The sequence below is a fragment of the Notothenia rossii genome, assembly GCF_949606895.1.
Source record: "Notothenia rossii genome assembly, chromosome: 6".
Taxonomy (NCBI): domain Eukaryota; kingdom Metazoa; phylum Chordata; class Actinopteri; order Perciformes; family Nototheniidae; genus Notothenia; species Notothenia rossii.
Genome location: NC_136909.1, coordinates 33,506,015 through 33,530,560, shown reverse-complemented (window position 1 = coordinate 33,530,560; position 24,546 = coordinate 33,506,015). Strand labels below are relative to the sequence as shown.

The 24,546-nt window shown below is 41.5% G+C and overlaps 1 protein-coding gene across 1 annotated transcript in view; it reads right to left on the bottom strand.

Moving 5' to 3' along the window:
* The window catches only part of fras1 (Fraser extracellular matrix complex subunit 1), a gene marked incomplete at its 5' end in the record, with an annotated part of 207,349 nt that overhangs the window by 106,067 nt on the left and 76,736 nt on the right, over positions 1–24,546 (bottom strand). The window contains 7 exons of the mRNA XM_079689876.1: positions 741–1,026; positions 3,869–4,009; positions 4,286–4,426; positions 5,114–5,254; positions 7,618–7,764; positions 10,198–10,344; positions 14,468–14,623. Coding sequence (XP_079546002.1) covers positions 741–1,026; positions 3,869–4,009; positions 4,286–4,426; positions 5,114–5,254; positions 7,618–7,764; positions 10,198–10,344; positions 14,468–14,623 — 1,159 coding nt within the window. The remainder of the gene's footprint in view (positions 1–740; positions 1,027–3,868; positions 4,010–4,285; positions 4,427–5,113; positions 5,255–7,617; positions 7,765–10,197; positions 10,345–14,467; positions 14,624–24,546) is intronic.

The window sequence follows — 24,546 nt, the reverse complement described above, 5'->3', positions numbered from 1 at the left end:
TTGAGGATTTAGCATAATAGCTGTAGTTAGGGAATTGTTTTCAGACTGAGCCCTAAAGAGGCAGTATTAATTCCTTCAATAATAAAAATGTGCCTCCTCTTTGATCTCTGGCACCAAGGTTTACACTGGCTAATCATGCAAATGTGGCCATTATTAGATAAGAAGTTTTAATATAATGCATCTCCAGTTCGTGTGTAGGTTAATGGAAATTACATTTCCAACCAAGAAGCTGGATGATTAAAACCGACGACAGATGGCTAGGCGAATGACAGCAAAGATGGAATGTCAGGGTATTCGTGGAATGAGAGGATGAAAACAATCTGTTTCAAATGAATTTTAAAAAGTCATAAATTAAAAGTAAAAATAAAAAAATATTTTTCATACCAGATGCAGACTAATTAAAGGACATCATGAGTCAATATGTGGAGAAACACAACAAATAGAGTTGCTTTCATACAGTGAGCGAGGGCTCTAAGACATTTTCAGATTTCTTTTTTAATTAACTTGTGGCTCAATTTCTTTGCATTGTATTCCTGGCTTCTCTGGGGGTACCAATTGGATTTTCTGCCTGTTGAATTATGTTTTTTTTTTCCGATTTCACAACCAAAAAGCAACTCTGAAATGAAGTCCTCACTCTTCGGTTGAAGAACTGATTATTTACTATTAGGTCATAACAGTTTTTGGGTTCTTCGTAAACATTTCCCAACTCCATAAACCTCGGAAGAATCCGATCCACTGACCTAGCTTTTTCTCTTTGGTGCCTGAAGCGAACCCGGCCCGTCCTCAGCTCCGCCCAGGTGAAGGTGTCGTCCCTGGTTAGGTCTCGGCCTTCCTTCCCCTCTCCTTCCTCCCCTCTGAACAGGACCAGCTCTCCGTTACTCGGGATCTGAACGAGCTGGAAGACAAGCCGCTCAGGCGGACTGTCGGGGTCCCTCACCTGCAGCAGGCTGGGGGCCAGCGGGGAAATCCCACTGAGGGGAACCAGCAGGGAGCCGTTCACCTGGAGGGCAGGGGGGTGGGTGTTACCTGAGAGAAAGAGGGAGGATAAGAAGAAATGAAACCGGAATGAATGATCTCTTGTATTGCTGACAATTCTTATGACCTTGATAGGTGAAGAAGGAGTAGGAGTTATAAACTATAATAATAATGATTGATATATAAAATAAAGACATTAAGAGGGAAGACAAATACTGAGATTTAAGTCATTGGAATGTATAAAGACAGGGCATTGTTATTATATGACAGCCTCAAATTACTCAAATGTTTACATGTTAACACATTTCAAATCCTGATATTTATCCAATTAAAATTGAAGCTGGATCAGACTGTGAGTGGGTGTAGGAATGACAAAAGGTTATGAAGTAAAAAAGTGTTTGTGAGTGTGTGTGTGTGTGTGTGTGTGTGTGTGTGTGTGTGTGTGTGTGTGTGTGTGTGTGTGTGTGTGTGTGTGTGTGTGTGTGTGTGTGTGTGTGTGTGTGTGTGTGTGTGTGTGTGTGTGTGTGTGTGTGTGTGTGTGTGTGTGTGTGTGTGTGTGTGTGTGTGTGTGTGTGTGTGTGTGTGTGTGCATGAAAGATGGCTGGTGAAATATAAGCAAGACATCTCGGTCTTTGCGTGGCATTTTAAAAGTTGGCCTTAATTAGAATTGACTTTGTTCGGGTATTTTTTAAAGATCAGCTCTTTTGAGAAGCCATAATGTAATCTCATTATATCTCCTCTAATGATGCCAGAGGCACTCTAAAATCTCAAACTTTCGGCCATGTAAATAAACTCACAAATGAGAAAGGACTATAATTAAAAGCACTAGCTTTCTACTTTTTTCTTGGCTGGCACGAATAAAAATGAAAAACAACCAACAAACAAAGCAAATTTGTTGTGGATAAGTTAGAGCCTTAAGGCTAGACATTTTTCATTATATCACAAGAAGAAAGCATTTATCACAAATGGTGCATGATAATATAATTCTCTATTATAACTATGCTTTGTCAAGTTTCATAAATCATCTCACAACCACAGTCTGATTGTGAAGGCCTCAGGCATCGACGAGCTCTGTTTGAACATAAAAGTACAAGATTCCTCTAATGACCCGACTCTGCAGTCAATGAACAATTTTACACTGTTATTCAGGAAACCATTTACAAAGAGGACACTAATAATGTCGCAAGTAAATGTAAACAATATATTCTGTAAAAAACTGAACCTGAAAAATTCATTTAAAAAGGAAGCTGAAATACACTTTTTACTACTAATTATGTTGTGGCCTTCAATAACTGCTTATGTTTCAAATCTAGCTCTGACTGGCTAAGTTTAAGTTTGATATCTGTTTTTTATTAAAAAAAAATGTATCAATGAAGAATCTCCCTGAATCTAAATATTTGACGTGAAAAGAATGATCATTTGAATGCCCCCCTCCAGGCACTAATTATCATGTAGCCAGACACACCTCTAAATTAATTATTATGCTGTATCTGCTAACACCATTAGCTGCTCAAACCGTTAAATGCTAATATCATTGCCTGCTAACATCGTTGGCTTCAAACACCCATAGCTGCTAATAGCTTTAGTTGCTAACACCTTTAGCTGCTAACACCTGCTTAGCCATCTCGATGTTGAGAGCTGTGTGGAAGAAATCCCTCAAAAGTAGCTATGCTCAAATCTCAAAACTCAAATCAAGGCTGTTGTAATGCACCAATAAATATTAAATATTCCTCCTCAATGTGTACCTCCTGATCCTTTAAGTCCTTCAACACAATGTTCAAATTCAAACACATTTGAAAAAGCTGCAAACGTTTTTTTCAGCTAAAACGAGCTAAACTTTAAAAAACTCGAATATAACTCTCGAGGAAGAATACAGAAGTTGTATTGTATCTGTGATTGACAGCTTATTAATAAGCCTATCGGTCTTCAGGGAGCAGCAACAGCCCTGCCTTCAGTGTAGCAGAGCAGCAACCTGTCAATCAAGCTAATTTCCTCATTAAATCTCCTTTGTGCCAGTTGGAAAACAAAACTGGATGTTTGTTCTCTACTAGTGAGTTTCAGCCAGGAACCAGATACTGTTCCATTGTTTGCACAAGAGGATCGCAGCATTAGGTGACTTGCTCTAGATCAATTGTAAATTAGCAACGATCGTGTATGTGTTGCTGTTAAATTAATCAGACAGGCAGAACAGGACAGATATTTCACTACAGGAGCTGCAGCTTAGGGGGAACATTAACATTTAACAACCATACCTCACACAGCATTAGACTTTGGGATTTTTCTTTTATGCCTTAGTTAACCAGCCTGTTGCCTAGCAACCAGCCATGTGGATTTGTTTTTAATTGAAGTTGAGGTTAACTTGCAATATTTATGTGGCTTTTTTGCCCTCACCATAGTCTTATTTGGACTGCTGTCGGATGAGCCCGATTATAAAGTGGATATTAACCTGTGTTATATAACAGAAACATATTTATACTAAGTAGGCTTTTACAAACAAAGAATTTGCTTCAGTGTTTCATATGACACATTTCTGGTATAATATTTTAAAAAATCAACAATTCTAAAAAATAGCTGTACAGTTCTGTCTAGGAATATAAAATAATGTATGTTAATGAAGGGCAATATGATACGAAATTTCAAATTATATGCACAGTAAAAAGAATGTGCTCTATAAAAACTAAATAAAACAAGTTAACTTCAACTTGTCTTTTACTTAAACAACTTTATTTGGGATTTGGGAGAGCGTGGGAGAGAAACCCCCTTTGGAGAGAACTTCAGTATCTTAGCCGTTGCAGACCATTTACATGCACAGAAACCTATATACACACTACAGGAAAGGGAGAACCCCAAAACGCATTCTAGGCCCTCTTTAAAGCAGACATCATGTTATTACCGTGGCAGGTCCTGGTCTTTTGGTCTGCGTAGAATCCGTGTCCACAGTTGGGCGTGCAGTATCCTTCCATGAGGAAGGTTTGGTCACGACACGCGCTGCAGCGTCCAACCCCGTCACACAGCACACAGTCGGACGAGCAAGCTAAATAGGATGCAGATGAGTCAGTGTTAGAAGGAATGTTTGATTCATACTTTTTTGTCCTAGTAGGGTATTTAATCCAAACCTTACATATTTTCATTCTCACATTTCTACGTAAAATTATTTCTTTCATTTCCTCAAAAGCATTATAAGGAATGTTTATTCTTTGTTTTATTTCTAAAATGTAAACTTCCCCAGCACAGAAAACCTTTTGAAATCATGCCTTTGACTCCAAAATAGGCCAGATGTAGAAAAGGGTAGCATTCATAAAAGTCTTACGTTTGCAAATCTGCGAGGAGGCTTCCAGGAAGTAGTTCCGGCCACATTCCAGCACACACTGACCCTGCAGGGTGGCGTAGGGAGGCTGGCACATATGGCACTGTCCTGGACCCTGACACTCAGTGCAGTGATCATCACAGCCTGACAAGGACACATACAACACACTGAGAGCATTAAAACCAGCGTAAAGTAACTAAGTACATTTACTCAAGTACTGTTCTGAAGAACAATTCTGAGGTACTTGTACTTTAATTAAAGATCCCCTATTATACTGTTTTTCATCAATATATTATAGGTGTCCGGTAAATACAAAACATCTCTCTGGAGTGTCTGGCTCCAAATACCAAACAGATAATTGTAGCATCCCATAATCCCCTCTGTTTCAGCCCTGTTTCCAAAGTGCTGATTCTCTGTCTGTTACTTCAGATGAAAATAAGGAGCCATTCCCCACGCCCCTCAGAGAGATATTTGGTTACAAAGAACTCAATGGTGCTCTACGAAGATTCAGGTGATAAGGTGGGGGGGGGGGGGGGGGTTACCTTGGTTGCTGATTGGCTAATGGTTACACAAGCCAAAAAATCGTTATGACATCATAAAGTGGCCAAAATCTGATCAGCTCATTTTCAGACAGGTTTTTATATAATTGGATCAGGACAAAAAGAGAGAGAATCTTTTTTCCTGAAACTTTCTGAACTTCTTCACACAGAGGGGACACATGTTTATGAAAAAGTGGATTTTGCATAATCGGAGACCTTTAAGAAAAGCAACTTCAAGTGCTTAATATGCAGACAGAGGGCAAAAGAAGGATTCTGATTGTGTTGCACTGACCGAGGCATTTGTCCCCGTCTCGATAGAAGCCAGTGGAGCACCCCTGGGTGCACAGTCCATCCTGCAGCACATGTCCCTCCATGCACAGCAGGCAGTCTTTCCTCAGAGGACCTTTACAGGCGTTGCAGCTCCAGTCGCACTCTGGAGACGGGATGGAGGGAGGTACATGGGGAGGAGGAGGAGGAGGAGGAGGATAGCGTGTTTTTAAGCGGGACAGTGGGATTAGACATGAGGGGATTTTGAAGGCGAGAGCAAAAGGTGAGAGCAGAAGAGAGGGAGAGGGGAGAGAAATAAAGAGATTAACACATTATTTTCATCAGAGGGATTTATTCTAAACCTAATTGTGTTTTTCCCCTTTCTCTCTTATCAGCTGCACATCTGGTGTGTGTTGTGCTGCCCTCCGTTCATATTGACAAGAGAATTAAACACAATTAGGATGAATACAACTCTTTGTTTGTGTGAGCTGCTAGGTTTTTATTAAAACTAAATCAAGAGAGATGGCGCATTCTCAGCAATTACAGAGTAAGCAGGGGGGCATTATATAAGTAAGGGATCCATTTAATACACGGCCACATACTAAATAAACCAACGACTTGACTCACAATATGAATTGAAAATTATTTGATTGACTAAAGCATTATCGTATTTCTTCTGCTAAGAAAAAATACTCAGATTTCTCTGACGTCCAATGCTCTTTGATCCTCCTTAGCAACCGTCATTATTTTGCTTAGCAGCGTTGAGTTATCGAGTATTAAAAACCTCTGAAATGTCCAAATGACCAATCAGAATTGAGTATTCACTAGGCCATGTAAAACAGAATATATACTTGTAATGTAAAATGTTATAATAACTTATAACATTGAAAAGTATTCTGCTCATTGTAAAGTAAGAGAGATAGCAAGATGGATAAAAGTATGTATTTTATCCTTTAAATCAATAAATAGGCCACAGTAAATGTCCTTGTAACTAAGGTTTATGATGTCATAACCAAACGATAATTATTCATCTCTGTTCACAGTAATGCATACACCAATTGTCATGGCTAAGTGCGATAGTTGTCGGGAAATTTCACTCAAGAACAAAAACTGTTAATCTGCTGATTTATTCAAAGAAAAATCAGAGGATCGCAAAAGTCCTCAGGATAAATTGTCTTGGAACCAAGATCAGTTTTTCTAAAGTGCATGGCAATCCATCTTTCTGTTGATTGGAGGGACTCACTGACCAACATTGGGATAAGATATACCTTAAGATTCCACATTTTATATTTCCCCCTCAGTCACATCCTCAATTCTCTTAAAGGACACATCCATTTTGATTCCTGCAGGTAAACACTCTTTAACTCATTCACTTCTCAACGTTTTTTCACATTTTCTTTCACTTTGTCTATTGCCTACATTTGCGGTAAAAAAAAAACAGCAGAGGTCTCCACAGGGTTTTTCCTGAGGATTCTGAGGAGGCAAATTAGGGGTTCCTCCCTAGAAATATATCAGTGATTAATCCAAACCGATGTGGGTTGTTGCTAGAAGTGCTGACAGGTTTATAAGAGATTCTCTCAGGAAACTTTCCCCTGTGGTTGCAAGTGAGAGGTCCCAAAGGTTCTCCTCAAAGGCCTGGGAGTTTTCATGAAGCAGAATGCAGTGTTGCTTCCCAATGCTCTGGGTTCATCTAAGGTTCAGTGGATTACCCGGGCAGCGGCTGCGGCTAGCTGGGGGGATGAATAGAACGTCGATGGCTACAACCACCTGTCGAGCTGAAAGGCGCTGCTAGCTGCCTCACAGGAAATCAAACTGGGAATTTAGCCTCTAGCGGTCAGCTTAGTTTCTAATCTCGTGTCAGACATGGGAAGCTGTGGGTCCACCTCAGGGGCAGGTTCCTTTGGGCCCCTGATACCTCGTCAAATCCCATTACATTGAACCAAATCGCTGATAAAGGCAAGTCTGCAAGGTGATGTAAGCTCCACATGAAATGGCTTTCTGTGAATTAAAGTGGATATCTGTGTTAAGCCAGTGTGACAACACAGTTGGGCGGCTCGCATTCTGAACATAAATCCCATCCAGGAGAAAAAGAAGCGGGACACATTTTCACACATCTTATTTGCGGGTTGGCGATAATGCGGAGCGAGATTCAGTCAGACAGAATGTGGTCTGGGGCGGTTAGTGGGTCATTAAATATATAGGCAGAGTTATTGCATGCAAAGTGAAAAAAAGACGAGGTATTCAGACTGGACATGGTTCCTCTGAGGCCCATTCATCACCTTCTCTGCAGGCTGCAAGATTTCATACAGAGTTGTAACGCACACATAATGTTTAGGATTTGCATATCTGGTCCCACAGTTTATGACTTGATCAATGGACCCCATAAAGTCAATGTAGCACACTGCAGTACATGCAATATAGATGGAGAGTAATTTATGGGTATCATAAAGGGCGAACTACATCCTCATTATCAATCCAGTGTTTCCCCTCGCTGTGTGCTGCAGTGTGTGTTGGGTTGCGATGGCGTACCTCTGCAGGCCCGGGTGCTGGTGTTGAGGTAGTACTGATGGGCGCAGCTGTCATACTGGCACTCTCCGAACAGCAGCACCTTGGCTGGGTCGCGGCAGGATGTACACACACCGGGCATGTCGCACGTCAGGCACTGGCTGTCACACACTGCGGAGACAAGAAGGTCTTACGGTTAGAGCCAAGGTCAGAGGGAAAAGGAAATGAGTGACAAGATGTAATCATGTCTGTGGTCACCAAAGATACCGACTAAATGTGGCTTGTTTCGAACCAGTGATATTTTGTATAATAGACGTTTTAACACTATAACGATGGTTATAATATTATTATATACTTTTGACATAAAACTGTGTGCTAGAGTGCAGCTTTGGTGCACTTCAGGTCATTTATAATAATAGTAATAATAAGAATACAAACAATAATAATCATCTGAATAATAATCATAATCATACTATACCATTAGTATTACTGCTACTACTACAATTACTATTACTACTATTATTATTATTATTATTTACAATTATATTTATAATGATTATAATATTATTGCAATTAATAAGTATAAATAATACTTGTACTATGAATAATGTTACTTATAATTACAACATTCACAACACATTACTGCACTTATTATTACTGCTACCACTATAATTATAATTACTTTTATTATTAATAGAGATATTACATATTTAATACATAATAATAATACTTATTATTAATAAGTATGAATAAAACATGTACTTGAAATGATAATACAACAAATATATACTGTATATTTATCATACTTTATAATGCAGCAAAAGTGCTTGAAAAACATGTTTAATTTTTAACATTAAAAGTTAGTTAGTGACCAAAGTTAATAAGGAAACCCGTAACAATGTTTAAACACTCATATGCAGCTGTAGAACACGTTTAAGGTGTTGAAGTAATCAGAGGCACTCAAGAGGGTAGTGCTTTAAAAAACCTGAAGTACCTGTGCCTTTACTTGCCTGATAAAACCCACGTTTTTACCTGGCACTGTGAATAGGCACGAGTAATTAAAGGTTTTTATAAATCATTGCCTTCCCGAGTGACTCCGATTTTTTCAACTTCTTAAGGTTTAATAATAGTACATATATTTTCATTATACTACGATTGTTGAGTTTGCAATTATCCACTCAAGGCTGCAGCAACTGAGTTATTATAATTAATTAAAGAATGTGTTGATTGGAGCTTGTTGACTGCTTTTGAACAGGATATCTCAGAAAAAAATACTTAACATATTTCAAGGTAATTTGGTAGGGGATGGATAAAAGCTAAACATTTCTTGAATAAAATAGATAAATAGATCACCTTATGAATGTTTGCCAAAAGGGTTTTATCAACAAGCTGCAAATGCCTGATTGAAAAGAGGCTACCATCATGGTTTTCTCTCAATGATTAAGAGACCTTGAGAAAGTTACGAGCTGTCTGAGTGCTTTTTAGTTACTAAAGTCATAATATATTCAGTACCAGGTAGTAAGTGGCAGCTTCAATACATGGCTGACGTATCACTGTAATAAAGGAAACTTACAGAAGTAAAACAACAAAAGGAGTTTTTATTTCAATTGCAGCTGAGTCAGTTACCAATACTTCAAACGTATACAGTATACTGTATAATGCAAAATAATGAACAAGAGGGCGCATTTTCTTTGAAGTTCACGGTTATAAGGACTTTCATGTTCTCAGAAAGAAAATAAGCTGGTGTTTAAACCAGAACCACTATACTGTCTAGTGTTCTTATTTCTGTGTCCACTTCCTGCAAGTCATTAGTACGGTGGCTGACAGGGGCAAACGCCACAACGGCCCAATAGACTTAGGAGGAGAGAAACGCAACACATGCGCAGGGTTCACCAATAGCACTGCATTAATGAGACACAGCAAACACAAAAAGCTGCAAATAAAAATCGCTAGAAGAAGCAAAAAAAAACATCGTAAACAGCGACACTAAAAAGTGATGCACACAGATGGGACCGGAGCGCTTCATGATGTTCGAAGATTATAATGTGGGCCAACTGTCACTCTTGCAAAGTCAGCCTGTTTCATAATTGGAAGTGCTTTGTCAGTATATTGGAAATGACTAGGTGAGAAAGCCAGCTTACAGTAGATCTGCAATAATATGGAAAGGAATCGTGTGATCACATCGTTGAAATAAGCCGAAGAAAATTACATTTTAGGTACGTTTCCAGTGAGAGGTGGCCAACTTCATATTCCCTGAACATCAACAAGCACTCGGGTACCAGCTGTTTCCTTTGGGTTTTGCAATATATATTTTTTTTGCAGCGTTTTATTTTTTATTTTTTAATAACCGCAAGTAATGTTTTCTAATTGCTGTGAATGTGTTTCTTCATTTGCATGTGTTTTTGCACATTTGTGTTTTTACATTTTCTTTTGAAACTGCAACGTGTTTCTGCTAATGGAAGTGTTTTGAGCCGTTGTAACGCGGTCCCCCTGTTGGCCACCGTACATTAGGGTCCCCTGCAAAACATTCTGTAACCAGATCGCGTGTACAGTAGTAAGATAGGTGATTTCATGTGAGATGCAGAGGGGCAGTTCCCTACTTACCTTGACAGATCTTGTGACCATTGTCATAGTAACCGAGAGGACATTCTGGAGCACAGAGACCCGAGGGCAACAGAACGCTGCCGGACGGGCAGGACGTACAGGAGAGAGGCCCCGCCCCGCTGCAGCCATCACACGATGAATGGCATCCTGTGAAGAACAAAACATTTAATTATTATGTATTTATTTCAACAAGGACCAACCATGCATACAAATGAATTCATCTCAGAAAATAGAGGAGAATTATGCCATATTTGAGCTAATGGCTCATTTCCATCTGCAGTAAGTTTGTTTGGTGCATTTTCATTGGAAGAAGGTTTAAAGATCCTATGAAAACAGAGTGTGAAATAAATGTGAGATACAATAAAAGAATGCAGCGTTAATATACAATATTTCCCATATGAAGGATGTCAACAGTAAAACAAAGCAGCATAATTGGGTACTTGCATTAAACCTATTCATATTATGAGATTAAAATACATGAAAATACTATTGAAACTGCCTTATTGTGCTTTTTATGTTTCCCCTTTCCTGTAATGTTATATAGGTTGTTGTGCATATAAATGGTCTGCAACGGCTAAAATCCCAAAGTTCCCTCCAGAGGGAGTTTCTCTCCCACGCACTTCCCCCCTGCCTGAAGCGCTTCGCTTGGACTCCTTTGTTTACTTACGTGAAATAATGACATCACTATGTTACACATGTTCTTGTATTGGCTAGAGCTCCAACAATGTGTACGTGAGGGGAGGGACCTCTCTAAGCGGTTGAACAATCACTACAGAGCAGTGGTTCTCAACTGGTGGGTCGTGACCGTTTCGAGTGGGTTGCGGATGTGTGAGTGAAGAAAAAGAAATTGAAAAAAATAATAATATAATTATTTTTCATTTTTTTGGGGGGGGGTGGAAAAGTCAAACTTTTATTTTGAAGGCCTGCTTTTCTAACGCTGTGCATGCAGTCGGCGTTGGACTGGAAGTACCGGAGACCATAAACGGTTTTGAAAACTTCTGTCACGTAGTGATCATCTTCTCAATAAAATATCTTTGCTGATGTTTTTTCGAGTCTTCTGGCCAATCAGAATCAAGATTGTTGCCGGAAGTCCCCACGGAGAATAACTTTGCGGTAGAACTCTTCTTTATAAATCCATGGGTACAACTTCAGATAAAAATGAACACATAATGAAATATGACCCCCGGTTTGATGATTGACAGGTCACAGAACAATGGGAGCTATCTACCCTTACCCACAATTTAAAGTAAGTCACACAGACTATCTCCTCTTTACTCTTCTCGCAGCAAGATGTCAGAACAAAGTGAAAAACAAACAATGGCATAAAATATTATTAATATATCGGTTAGTAATAGATTTCTTTATTTTCTTCTCAGAGTGTACCAGAATGCATAATTTATGTTAGTATTTCTAAAAATCTGAATTCTGTGAAGGGATATAAGAGATATACAGTATGCACTGTACTTCACTTTGATTAAAATGTTATGCTGAAAAGCGTATATATTACAGCACCATTTTTTGTTGAATAGATTTGAGTGCTTCAAAATGTTGGGTCGTGATGTATTGACCAAGTAAAAAGTGGGTCCTGAGGCCTGACCAGTTGAGAACCACTGCTACAGAGTATGAGAACAGTAAAGACCTTTTTAGAAAATTAAAGCATGTTAACATGTCACAGTAGAGGGACAACATATAAATATGAACCTGAAAATGAGCAAGAAGGGGCCCTTTTAAAAAATACAGTATCAGTTATGTTCTGTAGCTACGTGCCCACCGTGAAAAATAACCAAAGGTATTTAAATTATCACTTAAATGTATCCTTGATAAAACCATGCCCTAATTAAAGCCACATCCAGAAATACCTATTCACAAGTATCACTAATTACTATCATGGGTCTAATCATTCTCATATTACTCTGCTGCACTCCCCACCCCTCAATGCTCATATCCAGCCTTGCATAATATCATCAACACCAGAAAAAAGACTTCAAAATTCCCTCTGATGTAGCAAAACTCCTCCTCGGGCCTGAAACAACAGCAGAGTGAGACGTTACCTGACTAAAAATAAAATGGTTACTGTATGTCTGAAAGTGCATGTTTGTGTGTGTGTGTGTGTGTGTGTGTGTGTGTGTGTGTGTGTGTGTGTGTGTGTGTGTGTGTGTGTGTGTGTGTGTGTGTGTGTGCGTGCGTGCGTGCGTGCGTGCGTGCGTGCGTGCGTGCGTGCGTGCGTGCGTGCGTGCGTGCGTGCGTGTGCCGATGGCTCAGCTAAATGAGACTCCAGAGGTTTTCGCTCTATAGCCTGAAGCTTCCTGCTCACACTCTCTGCATTTAAATGTTTCCGCAGCTCAGCGTGGAGGGATTTCTGCTGCTGAAACACTGCGTCGTGATGACGAAGATGATGAAGATGACCGGGATGAAAAAGAGGAGCAGGATTATGATGATGATGACCACAATGACCATGACAATACTTATGAGATCGGAGGATGTGAATAAACAGGAGAACGATGCTGATGAGGATGAAGAGGACCAGATTGAGGATGATGATGATGAGGAGTAGGTGGATGATGTTGATTGGCAGGCAGATAAAGCTGGTGAAGATGAAACTCTATAATAAGAGATTAAGCAGGAGGAGCATGATGGGATTATGATTATTATGATGAGGAGAGGATGAGAGGGTTGATGATGATGATGATGGTAATGATGATGATGATATAAGTATGATGGCAACGATTCTGATATAAAATTAGCAGGTTAATAGAAATAATGACGAAGAAATTAAGGACAAGAAGGAGTATGATAGTGGTGATGATGATGATGATGATGATGATGATGATGATGATGATGATGATGATGATGACGATGATTACGATGTTAAGGAGTGATGAAGATGATGTTCATTATAAGCAGGATCATGAAAATCAGATGAATATGTTTGCAATATTTAGGATGATGATGAATATAAAAACAAAGATGGGGATGATGATGATGATGATGATGATGATGATGATGATGATGATGATGATGATGATGATGACGATAACGATGACGATGTTAATGATGATGATGATAATGAAGAGGGTGAGGACGATGACGAAGAGGGTGAGAAAGAGAGTGATGATGAGGATGATGATGATGAAGATTATGATGATAAAGAGGGCAAGAATGATGACCTTGATGATGATGATGATGAGAGTTAGGAAACAAAAGCATCAACCGTAAGCTGGGAGGAAGTTCTGTGTTCTTCCAGGAGTTATTAAAGAATCATTGAGTGTATATCAACATCGTTCACCAATGTTCTTTTTCAGCCTGAGGAGAGTGCAGTGATAGTGATTCCACAAAAAAATAAGAAAATAAGAATCTTCAAGGGTATAAATAAAAAAGAGTGTTTCTCTAAACCCTGGAATTAAATTCAGTAATTCTTCTTTTAAAATGGTCAAGGAAGACTCCTCACCAGGCTCATAAGATGACCCAAACTTTAGAGATCTTTGACTGATCAATTAAACATAAAGGCCCTTCACAATCAGGGCAGCCTGATCTTGTTATGTACAGTATGGAGAGGTGCAGGAATGAGTCATAAAACCCAGAAATAAATTAGCAATTTAGCATTTGGTTTGCAAATCTCACAGTCAACAAATCTTTGAATGTGTTTTGGTAAGAAGTCTGAATAAGGTCTTGGATTGTTTGATTTAAATGTATATGTTTACAAATAGAGTGGTGCAGGAAGCAGTCCTAAAACATGAAGTCGGTAAGGATTTGACCACTTCCAGTTTTCTCGTTTCAAAGACATGTTTTTTTTTTTAGATAACTGAACTAAGATCAATACGAACACGTCAGTAAATACCCCACTTGTGAATGTGTAATGAGCAATAAGGTTGCTAACGAGTGACTAAATGAGACTAAATAACATCATCACGCCGAACATTAGCTGAATAGCTTAGCGGTAGTGATGCGCGTATGCTATCTTAATGTTTTTAGCTTATAGCCTAACGTTAGCTTTTTACTTCTGGCGATTGCATGCATGCTTGAAATATCATAATGGTCTTTATTATAATATGTGGAGATTATCCTGCAACAAAAACAAACCAAAAAATATATTATAAACGTGTGCTTGCCACAGATATTATTTTCTGCACTGTTATGAAATCCAATGGAAAAATCTCATTGCTTTTCTCATGGAACCTTTGTAATGCTCACTTCCTGGTCGGCCTTTACAAAACACGTCCTCACTGTGCAACTGTCTCTATATATAGGCCAGGGGAGTTAAAGTCCTTACTGATGCAGGCTCCGTGATAGCCGTAGTGTCCCTGAGGACAGTGGGAGACGCAGTGATCGCCAAGCAGCCAAGTCCTCGCCACTTCACACCAGAGACACACACTGCCGATGCCCGTCTGGAGGTCTGCCGTGCAGCGCTGACAGTCTGAGCTGCACTCTGGAAGGACACACACAGGAAGGAAGAACGCTTTGAATTCTTACACCATTCATCAGCATACTGCGCACAGATAAATATAAAGCCACCATAAAAATCACACGACTGCTTGGAAAAGTGCTTTGTGTTTATTCGCAGCTTTTTTAATTAAAAGGAAATACATAATGTTGTTACCTGACATGCTAACAAACATATTTTTTTAATTGTTAGTATCGTAAGAATAAAAGTCTTGATTTAAAGAGCACATATTAAATATTAGAATTTATTTTAAACAGGGTTACAACGTGAGGTTGAGTATAACATGTAAGGACAGAAGGCACTTTCCAAGTTTTGCATTAATAGTCCGCTTCTCTGGTGCGCACCAGAAGACAGTTTGTTACATTGTTTCATTTTTCAGAAGGTTTGGTTTGCGTTCACACCTAGGGTTCACACTGGAAAAACTAAAATGGACTATAAACTTTAAACACAAGTCATGTGAACAGAAATGCTGTTCAACAATTGGTCAGACATTAAGGGGGTAAAAAAGCAAATCCCGGCCATTTCTACCGTAGCCTCTGCCATGGAGCATCAGCACTTTCGGCAGGTTATTCTCATGCTGCTGTTAATCTGGAGAGCATATCAACAGACTCTAGCGGCCCGCATAGGATTATATCAGACGACATGTGTAAAAAAAACATTATAACACATATAATGAGACGTTCTGCAGTGAGGACGAGGATTCACCGACGACAGGTGGCTCTGACTTTTATGTATAGATGACAGAGCATTTTTACTTTAGACGAAACTGTTCAACACTTTTGAAGACATCCACGTTCTTGTGACGCGTAAATACTACGCTTCCTTTGTTTTGGTGAGGACCGTTGACACTGCGTTGAGTTCACTAGCAAGCGGTCCGAGACCACCTCTTTTAGGCAGACCAGAGTCCAGTTGTTTAGTTCACATCAGAGGTCTCGGACTGCGTTCACACCGACCCAAACGACCGCACCAAGCGGTTAAACACACCAGGGATCGATTCAACCGGACTAAAGAAGGCTGGTGTGAACGCGACCTTAAACTGTGGACATAGAAAGGGCAAAATATATGATAAATCTTCCTGCACACAGTTGAATATTTAAAAAAGGAAAGCAACATTTCAAAGGCCATCTATTTGTTCCAAAAAAAAAAATCTTTGATCTATTTTTACTCCTCCGAAAACTTTTGAGGGGATTAAAGCCTGCGGGAGACTTCTTGAAAGACAAACAAAAGAAAGACAAAAAGTGAAGACATGAGCAATTAATAAAGAACAAAACACAAAAAGAGATTTTTAATGAGGATGTCTGATGTAGAAATAATGTAATTGGGTGGTAAATCGCACCAATTAAAGCTGTGACTCTTTAAGGGAGATATAAAATCTGAAAACAAATGATGGTGTCCTTTCTGTCTCCCCATCTATTACTTCAAATCTTCCTCTTTATTTTGGATAATACACACCATCCACCTACTGTATGCCCACAGACCCGTATCTACCCACAGTGCAGCAGGGTTTCCAGAGATTAGCAGATTAAAGAGGAACACCTTGTGGTGATTTATCTGATGGTGTCTGGGTTTGGTCTGGCTGGCGCAGTGGCGGGGACCTTAAAGTTATCTGTCCGTGCCGAGATAACTATCTACAGTGAAAAGCAGAATGACGGGGGCTGTGCAGGTGAAGAGTAGTGTGGCAGCCAGGTTAGGGTGGAAGATAAGGAGGCTGATCCCCTACGGGTGTTAGAAAGTAAATAAATGATAGGACAATGAAGGCACTTTTCTTTCTCTGAGAAGGATTACCCTAAAAGTTTGGAGTGGTTAAAAGGGGAAAGTATTAAAGAGGCCCTCACGCTTTTATCTGCTAGCACTCCAAGACATTGTTCGTGATAGGTTGAGAGGCGGGACATCTCTTAATGGTTGACCAATCACAACCAATACTAACCAATCAGAGCAGGCTGGGCTCTGGTTTCAGACACAACATTTGCATATGAACCTGAACATTTGCATAACAGGGTCCCTTTAAACATAACACGGTCTGGATTTAGTCAGTAAATGCGACATGGGATTTAAAAGTGTTTTGATTTCCAATGGTTTTGTCAGTTGATTTACCCTTTCAAAATAATAGGAAACTAGGATCTTTCAAAATTGTTTAAAAGTGGTTTTAAGTACAAATGAAAAACCTTTTTTTTGTCAAATGCATTTAAAGGCAACAATAATGAAATCGAAGGAAAGTGAATTTAAACAATGCCATATAAGCAAACTAAATCTTAGACGAAATACACCTCTCCTGCTACCTTTTCTATTCGTAGCCATAAGCTTAAGGGGTTACATCACGCTTTACAAACTCTTATATGTTGTACCTAACTCACTGTTTCCATGGTTTTGTTATTCATGCACTGTACTTTCATAAGACAAGTCCTTTTTTCCATTTTCCATTATATATATGCAGCAGCTTTAGAATTGTTATGAAGAAAAAGCTGACACCAGCAGTAAACCTGCATACAGTACATCAGCAGTCTTAAGTCTTAAATACCAAAGATCTGAATCTGAAAGACGATTCATATATTTCAACTTCTCCTGTGTAACTTTACATGTTACCTGAAGGTTGACTTTTAGGCTCTACTACACATTTATTTTAGGTTTTATTTGTGAAAAAAACCTGTGGCTATGTTTAGGATCAGTTATTTCCGGCAGTGGCATTTTTCACTTAGAAAACCCATTAGTTAAGTCTTTGAAGTCAACACTCCTTGTATAATAGCAGACATTTCCTTCAAGACATTTAATTGAATGAATCTTATGTGAGAGCAGGGTCAATAATGAATGAACCAGATCGAACAGTGTTTTAATTAAATGGAAAGTGTTTTGATCTCGTGTGTGCGTTGTGTGTATTTCTGAGTGGCTGACATTTAACTCAGACAGAGATTCTTTATGCCTCCACAGCAGCTGTCTCTGACAAACGCATGTAGAGCTTCTAACTGCCGTCTCCTTAGTGTGGCATATGCTCAGGTGAGTCACATGCTCCGTCTGAAGCAGCTCCAATATCAACAGGACAAAAGAAGTAGAAGAAAAAAATAAACGTCCTCTCTTGTCATCTCCCATCCACGCCTTTCACATCACTTTACAACAAAACACGTATCAGCATTCCTCCTGCCAACACTCCTCAGGCAATCCGGCTCCGGGCGCTAAACAAATGGCTCCAAGGAGGAGATAAGATAACTCAGGCGTCAGGGATTATTGACTTTGCAGACTAAAACTGAATATAAAACTGAAATGCTATCGATTTGGGTCCACTGAGCCCCTCTTTATGGCGTAGTTACCATTTTTGAAGCGCATAAAAAGGTATGCTGGAGTTATAAATGCACTGCACGCAGACTGGATAATCATATTCTCCTGTGGGCTGGATTTATACCAGACATTATCCTGTATCATGCCAGCCCCCCTTGCATCTCTTGAAATATATAGAGCAGATACTTCTTTAACAAGTCATACAGAAAAAAAATGTCTCTCACTTGTTCCCTGTGCCATTTGAAAAGAGAATAGCACTTGGATGAAGTGAGTGCAGCAGGAGTTCAGAAAGCAAGAGGAACAAAAGTGGGACATCATCATTATTTGAAGCTACAGGCGTAAGACGAGACGAGAGGGGTTGTGTGGTCCTCTGACTTCACCCTGTCTAGACATGTTGCCCCAACAAAGAGCGGATTTACAGAAGCAGCTTTTAAAGAAGTCTTACTTCAGGCTCAGTCCTGAGGCCATGCTGGCTCTGTCGCCCAAAACAAAAAAAGAAACCAGTGCCCTAGTATCAGATGGCAGAATTGTCACGATTCTTGTGTTATGTCACGTTTTTAGTTTTGTATGTCTTGTATTGGGTTTATTTTGCTGTTCGGTTTTCCACGTCATGTTTTCCTCCTTGTGTATTGTCTGGTCCCTCTCCCTGTGTTTTTCCTCCCTGTCGTTAGTTTCCCTGGTGTGTCTAATTGTCTGAGTGTGTTCACCTGTTGCCCTTGTGTTTCTGCTCCCCTGCCCGGCTGTTTCTCGTCTCGTGATTACCCCACCCTGTATTTAATCTTGTCTCTTCCTGTGTTCAGTGTTGGTTCGTCTTTTGTTGGTGACTGAGTTCACCGGGGAGTGTTCTGTTGGTCCGAGTTTTATTCTTATCCTTGAAATAAAGGTATTATCAGTATTATCTGCATTTGGATCCTGCTTGCTTCACTCTACCGTAACAGAACCAACCAACCAAGGATGGGCCCAGCAGATCCATTTGAGCAGGAATTATTGGATTTTTCTTTGGCTTACTGCTCTTTGGCATACAGCAGCCATGGTTTCGGCCCCAATTCTGGCCCCAGCAGCCCCGGTTCTGTCCCCAGCAGCCCCGGTTCTGGCCCCAGCAGCCATGGTTCCAGACTCAGTTCTGGCCCCAGCAGCCATGGTTTCGGCCCCAGTTCTGGCCCCAGCAGCCATGGTTCCAGCCCCGGTTATGGTCCCAGCAGCCATGGTTCCATACCCAGTTCTGGCCCCAGCAGCCATGGTTCCGGCACCAGCGGCCATGGTTCCAGACCCAGTTCCGGCCCCAGCAGCCATGGTCCCGGCCCCAGTTCTGGCCCCAGCGGCCATGGTTCCAGACCCAGTTCTGGTCCCAGCAGCCATGGTCCCGTACCCAGTTCTGGCCCCAGCGGCCATAGTTCCAGACACAGTTCTGGCCCCAGCAGCCATGGTCCCGGCCCCAGTTATGGCCCCAGTGGCCATGGTCCCTCCTCTAGTCCCTACTCAATTCCCTACTCAAGTCCCTTCTCCAGTCCCTCCTCTAGTCACTTCCCAAGTCCCTCCTCTAGTCCCTCCTCTAGTCCCTTTTCTAGTCCCTCCTCTAGTCACTTCTCTAATCTCTTCTCTAGTCCCTTCTCAAGTCCCTTCTCTAGTCCCTTCTCGAGTCCCCTCTCAAGTGCCAACTCAAGTCCGTACTCAAGTGACTACTCAAGTCCCAACTCAAGTCCCTACTCTAATCCCGTCTCAAGTCCCTTCTCGAGTCCCCTCTCCAGTTTCCTCTCTAGTCCCCTCTCCAGTTTCCTCTCAAGTCACCTCTCGGGTCCCCTTTCTAGTCACCTCTCGAGTTCCCTCTCGAGTTCTCTCTTGGGTTCCCTCTCAAGTCCCCTCTTGAGTCCCCTCTCGAGTTCCCTCTCAAGTCCATACTCAAGTCCCTACTGAAGTGCCGTTGGAGGTTCCGCTGGGGGTCCTGCCAACTCCATGTCCTGTCCCGTTGGGGGTCACGCCGACTACTCTTCCACTGGGGGTCCTGCCAACTCCATGTCCTGTCCCATTGGGGGTCCCGCCAACTACTCTTCTGCCGGGGGTCCTGCCAACTCTATGTCCTGTGCCGTTGGAGGTCCCGCCGACAACTCTTCCGCTGGGGGTCCTGCCAACTCCATGTCCTGTCCCGTTGGGGGTCCCGCCGACTACTCTTCTGCCGGGGGTCCTGCCAACCCTATGTCCTGTCCCGTTGAAGGTCCCGCCGACTACTCTTCTGCCGGGGGTTCTGCCAACCCTATGTCCTGTTCTGTTGGAGGTCCCGCTGAGAGTCCTGCCAATCCCAGGTCTTGTTCCGTTGGAGGTCCCGCCGCCACCCGTCTTGCCGGGTTCCTGCCAACTCCTGGTCCTCTTCCGTGGGGGATCCTGCCGAAGCCTATCCCATCGACCCCCTGAGAGCTGCGGTCTTCGCCCTTGAGCCCGGCCCCTTGAGAGCCGCGGTCTTCGCCCTCGAGCCCGGCCCCCTGAGAACCGCGGTCTTCGCCCTCGAGCCCGGCCCCCTGAGTGCCGCGGCCTTCGCCCTCATGCTCGGCCCCCTGACTTTCCCGGCCGCGGTCCTCGCCCTCGGGCCCGGCCCCCTGACTCTTCCTGCTGCTGCCTTGGCCCTCATGCTCGGCCCCCTGAGTTCGTCCGCTGTGGCCTTCGCCCCTCCATGGACTCTGCCTTGCCCCTCGGGCCGTCCGCCCGAGACCCCCTCCATGGTCTCTGCCTTGCCCCCGGGCCGTCCGCCCGAGATCCCTTCCGGGTCCTCCGCTGTGCCCCTGGGTTATCAGCTCAATCCCGTCCTCCTGACCTCCTCCACCCACCCTGGTGGGCCTAGTGATTTTTTTTTTAAAGGGGCCCTATTCTGCTCATTTAAGGTTAATATTTTATATTTTCTGCTTACTGTGACAGTTTTACATGCTTTAATGTTCAAAAAGTGAGAAACTCCCTCGGAATGGAACTTTGGGATTTTAGCCTATTCAACCATTTACATGCACACAAACACTAATGCACTTTCGATCACCCAAAAAAAGTCTACAGTAATGTAGAAGATACCAATAGCCTTTTTAAAGAGAGGTTTTAGTCAGAAAGGTATACTCATTAAATAAGGTACAAAATTACCAATCTTTGTGGACTAATGTTTTTTTTTTACCTTTTAAAGTTGTTAAAAAGCTGCAATGATTTAATATCGTTCACACCATGTGAGGAACATCAAAAGCTACGCTTCAGTGTTTTGAGACAGTGGGCAGGGCATACTTTTCTATAGAGCTTATTTGAGCTGTTATTCCCAAGGGAATAAGAAGGGAGCTTGAAAGATTGAACCCTTTTCAAAGACGATAAATATCTTTCCACACAAAAAGCACATTGTGCTCTCACCTTCTGTACATTTATTAAGTTAACTCTTTTCTACAGCCAGCAGAGGTTAAAAGGGAACATCAATATTCATGTTTTCTTATTGAACTAATGTTCTTCTATTCTATCATTGTGATGTTCGAAGTCATCGAATATGCATTTATCAAATAAAAGATAAATGCATAGGATCTTTCACAATGTTAACCACTGTCAATAATTATATACGCTTCTGTGGGCTCAGGGTCACACCTTTTACTCCTTTCTTATGTGTTTCCGTCGATGGATTTCATGGTGTGCCTTGTTTCTATGGTGATCCATCATTTCTATGGTGACACATAGCTATTATCCAACTAGCCGGTCTACTAAGCTTCATATGTTAAATTAAGGCTCCAACACAATTATGACGCAAAAATAAACTCTGTAAGCAAGTGGTCTAGAAAAAACTAACGTTTCTGTGTGGCAGGCTCAGTAGGCGATTTTCTTTACACCAGACAAGAAGGAGTTAAGAAAAGGAAGATGGGGAGGGGGGGGGTGAGAAGAAGCAGGTTCGTAAGAGTTTGTTCGTCTCACTGCAGCTGATATTACTCATGTGGGGCTCACAGCTCAAGCTTCCAGTTTGAAAAGCAAAATTATTGTTTTTATTTTCTCTTTTTTGACCACAGGGGCTCTTTTTCAGTTCAGGTTTTGTTTTTTACAATGTTGGCCTGCTGCACGACAGACCTTAAGCTTTCTTTTAAGTATGGCAAAACCACTTGATGGTTAAGGTCAAAGGTTAAAGGTGACCTGTTATGATCAATTTCCAGGTTCATATTTGTAATTTGTGCCTCGATTATGACATTTGTTTGGGAGAGGAACTCCCTCTGGGGGGAACCCTTGGATTGTATCCTTTACAGACCATTTACATGCAGACAATCCTATATAGCACATTACAGGACAGGGAAAACCCAAAAATGCATGTTGGGGTCCCTTTAAAGAGCATCTTGCAGGCTTTTTTTTTTTCTACATTTATGCTTAAACTTGCTTGAAAATTACAATTTAAAAAAAGTGAATGTAGGATTTGATATGTTTTACGAGACATAAGGGCAGGAATTCAGAGGGAAAGGAGCAATTTTGAGCTCTGCCCTTAAAACGGCTTTTTTTTAAGGTCATACGTCAAACGCGTCATATTACATAACAAAGGGAAAACATCTCCGCTCTCTGACCGCGGGTATAGTTAGTAGTTGCGTTGAGCGGTTGTGTTTTAGTGAGCTGGTATTTTTCGGTAGTTTTACATTGTATTTCACCATTTGTAATCATGGTGCAGTATTGTGTTTGTGCAGGTTGCACAAATACCAGCCTGTAAGGGCATCGAGTCCACAGTAAAAAGGACCGGAGCTAGCTTTCGTTCCTGGGTGCGTTGTGCATCCACCGCCCTGCAGCACATACTCTCCACAGCTTTATCAGGAAACCGTATTACTTCTCTCTCCCCCCCCTTCGCTGCTCTTTCTCTCTCTCTCTCCCCTCCGGTACACAGCACCGTAATACATAGAGTGGAGTTCCATTAGGTAACGCTGTGGTGGCTGTACTGCTCCAGCCGTCTCCTTTGTGTTTGTTTGTTTCCCCCTGTCTGTGTTGTTAGTGTGTGCGTGGTGGCTGTCGCTCCCGGCTCAACCTCCACTCACCTGCTGCAATCAGCTGTGCACCCTCCCCGACTACACACCTGCTTTCCATCAAGCCATTTACAACGGCATATCAACGGAGGCTCCACAACCTTTCTCCGCCAGATCGTCAAGTATCAGCCGTATCTCGCGTCTCTCTTCCGGTACACAGCACCGTAGTTTGGAGTTGCATTAGGTAACGCGAGATACGGCTGATACTTGCGCATTAGTTTCTGTTATGGATCAGTATCAACAGTCCTGCCAGTAACGTTACTACTGTATATTATCAATGCTACTTTAGTTATAGCCTGATATATGATAGCTAAATTCACAATGTTGTGATGTGACGTAAGCTAACATTCTGTAGCTAACGCCGGTCACTCACCAAGATAGCTGCCCAGTTCTCCACTGGTTCTCCTCACACCACAGCTCAATTTCTCTCCGATGGCCATTATTTCTTCTAATCCTTGGCTGCTCCTGGTCTCTTGGACACCTAGCAGGCTCATAATTATAAGGTTGTGGTCTGTCATATGCATTCGAATATTCATGTTCAACTTCTTCTGTGTCGAAATTAGCATTGGGAGCCATGTTTATTAATACGTTACACCGGCCGCTCTCCCCCTTGTTTCCCCCATGTTACGTCACACGCGGGAGGTCACGTGCCGAGGCTTTTTTATGCGGAAGTGAACATTTCTTACAAAAACGACGCCAGATGTCACAGTAGTGTATATTTCAGTATATTTTTTTGAAAATCTATCGTATTCATCATTTTCCTACACATTTATTCACAGGTGTCTTTAACCTGGAAGTTGCTCTTTAAGGAAAAACATTTAAGCATTTAATGCTTTAATAGAGATTTTACAGCCCGTCTGTTTGCCTGTACTCAGCTTTGAGATATACCACCTTTTTGTCAAGTGTGAAAAGATCTAGAGAAACTTTATGAAAAAGAACACATTTCTATGACCAATCGTATTTTGGGTGTCATTGGGAAACTTCCTATTTTCACAGCAAGATTTAAGCTGCTATTTACCAAGTTTTTACTTTATGACCAGTGCTTGCCTCTTTATCTAATGGCCAGATAAAGAATTTCGGTTATGGACAATTTAAGGTTTAAGATGAGCGTGTTTTAAGGACAAGCGCTGGTGGAATTTGTCAAAGCACCTTCAACCGTACAAAGTATGAGCGATAAGAGTGCTGCTGCGGTAACGTATGAATGAAATGAGAGGAAGGGACAAAGGGAGGACGTGAGAGGAAGACAGACGGGGGAAGAATCACAGAAGACAGACGGTAGTGAGACATTTGCCTCGGACGGCTGCTCTTGTATGAACCCGCTGTGATTGAGAGCGCAAGCCTCATCGCCTTAAGAGGTTATGTAACACAGAGGGGGAATCCAATTATGTGTGTGTGTGGAAGAGAGAAAGTGTGTTCATGTGAAATAAAGTGTGCGACAGAAAGAAGGTAAAGATTAAGCAAGAATAACAACTGAAGGAAATAAAATGTGTATGAGTTAATCTGTGATTAAGAGAGAAATAAAGTGTGAGACCTAAATAGGAAAGGATAAATCAAGAATAATAAAAACAAGGAGAGGATACATTGTGTGTAAGTGTGTGTATGTTCAAAACTGTGAGTTAAATAATTAGAGTTTGAGAGTGC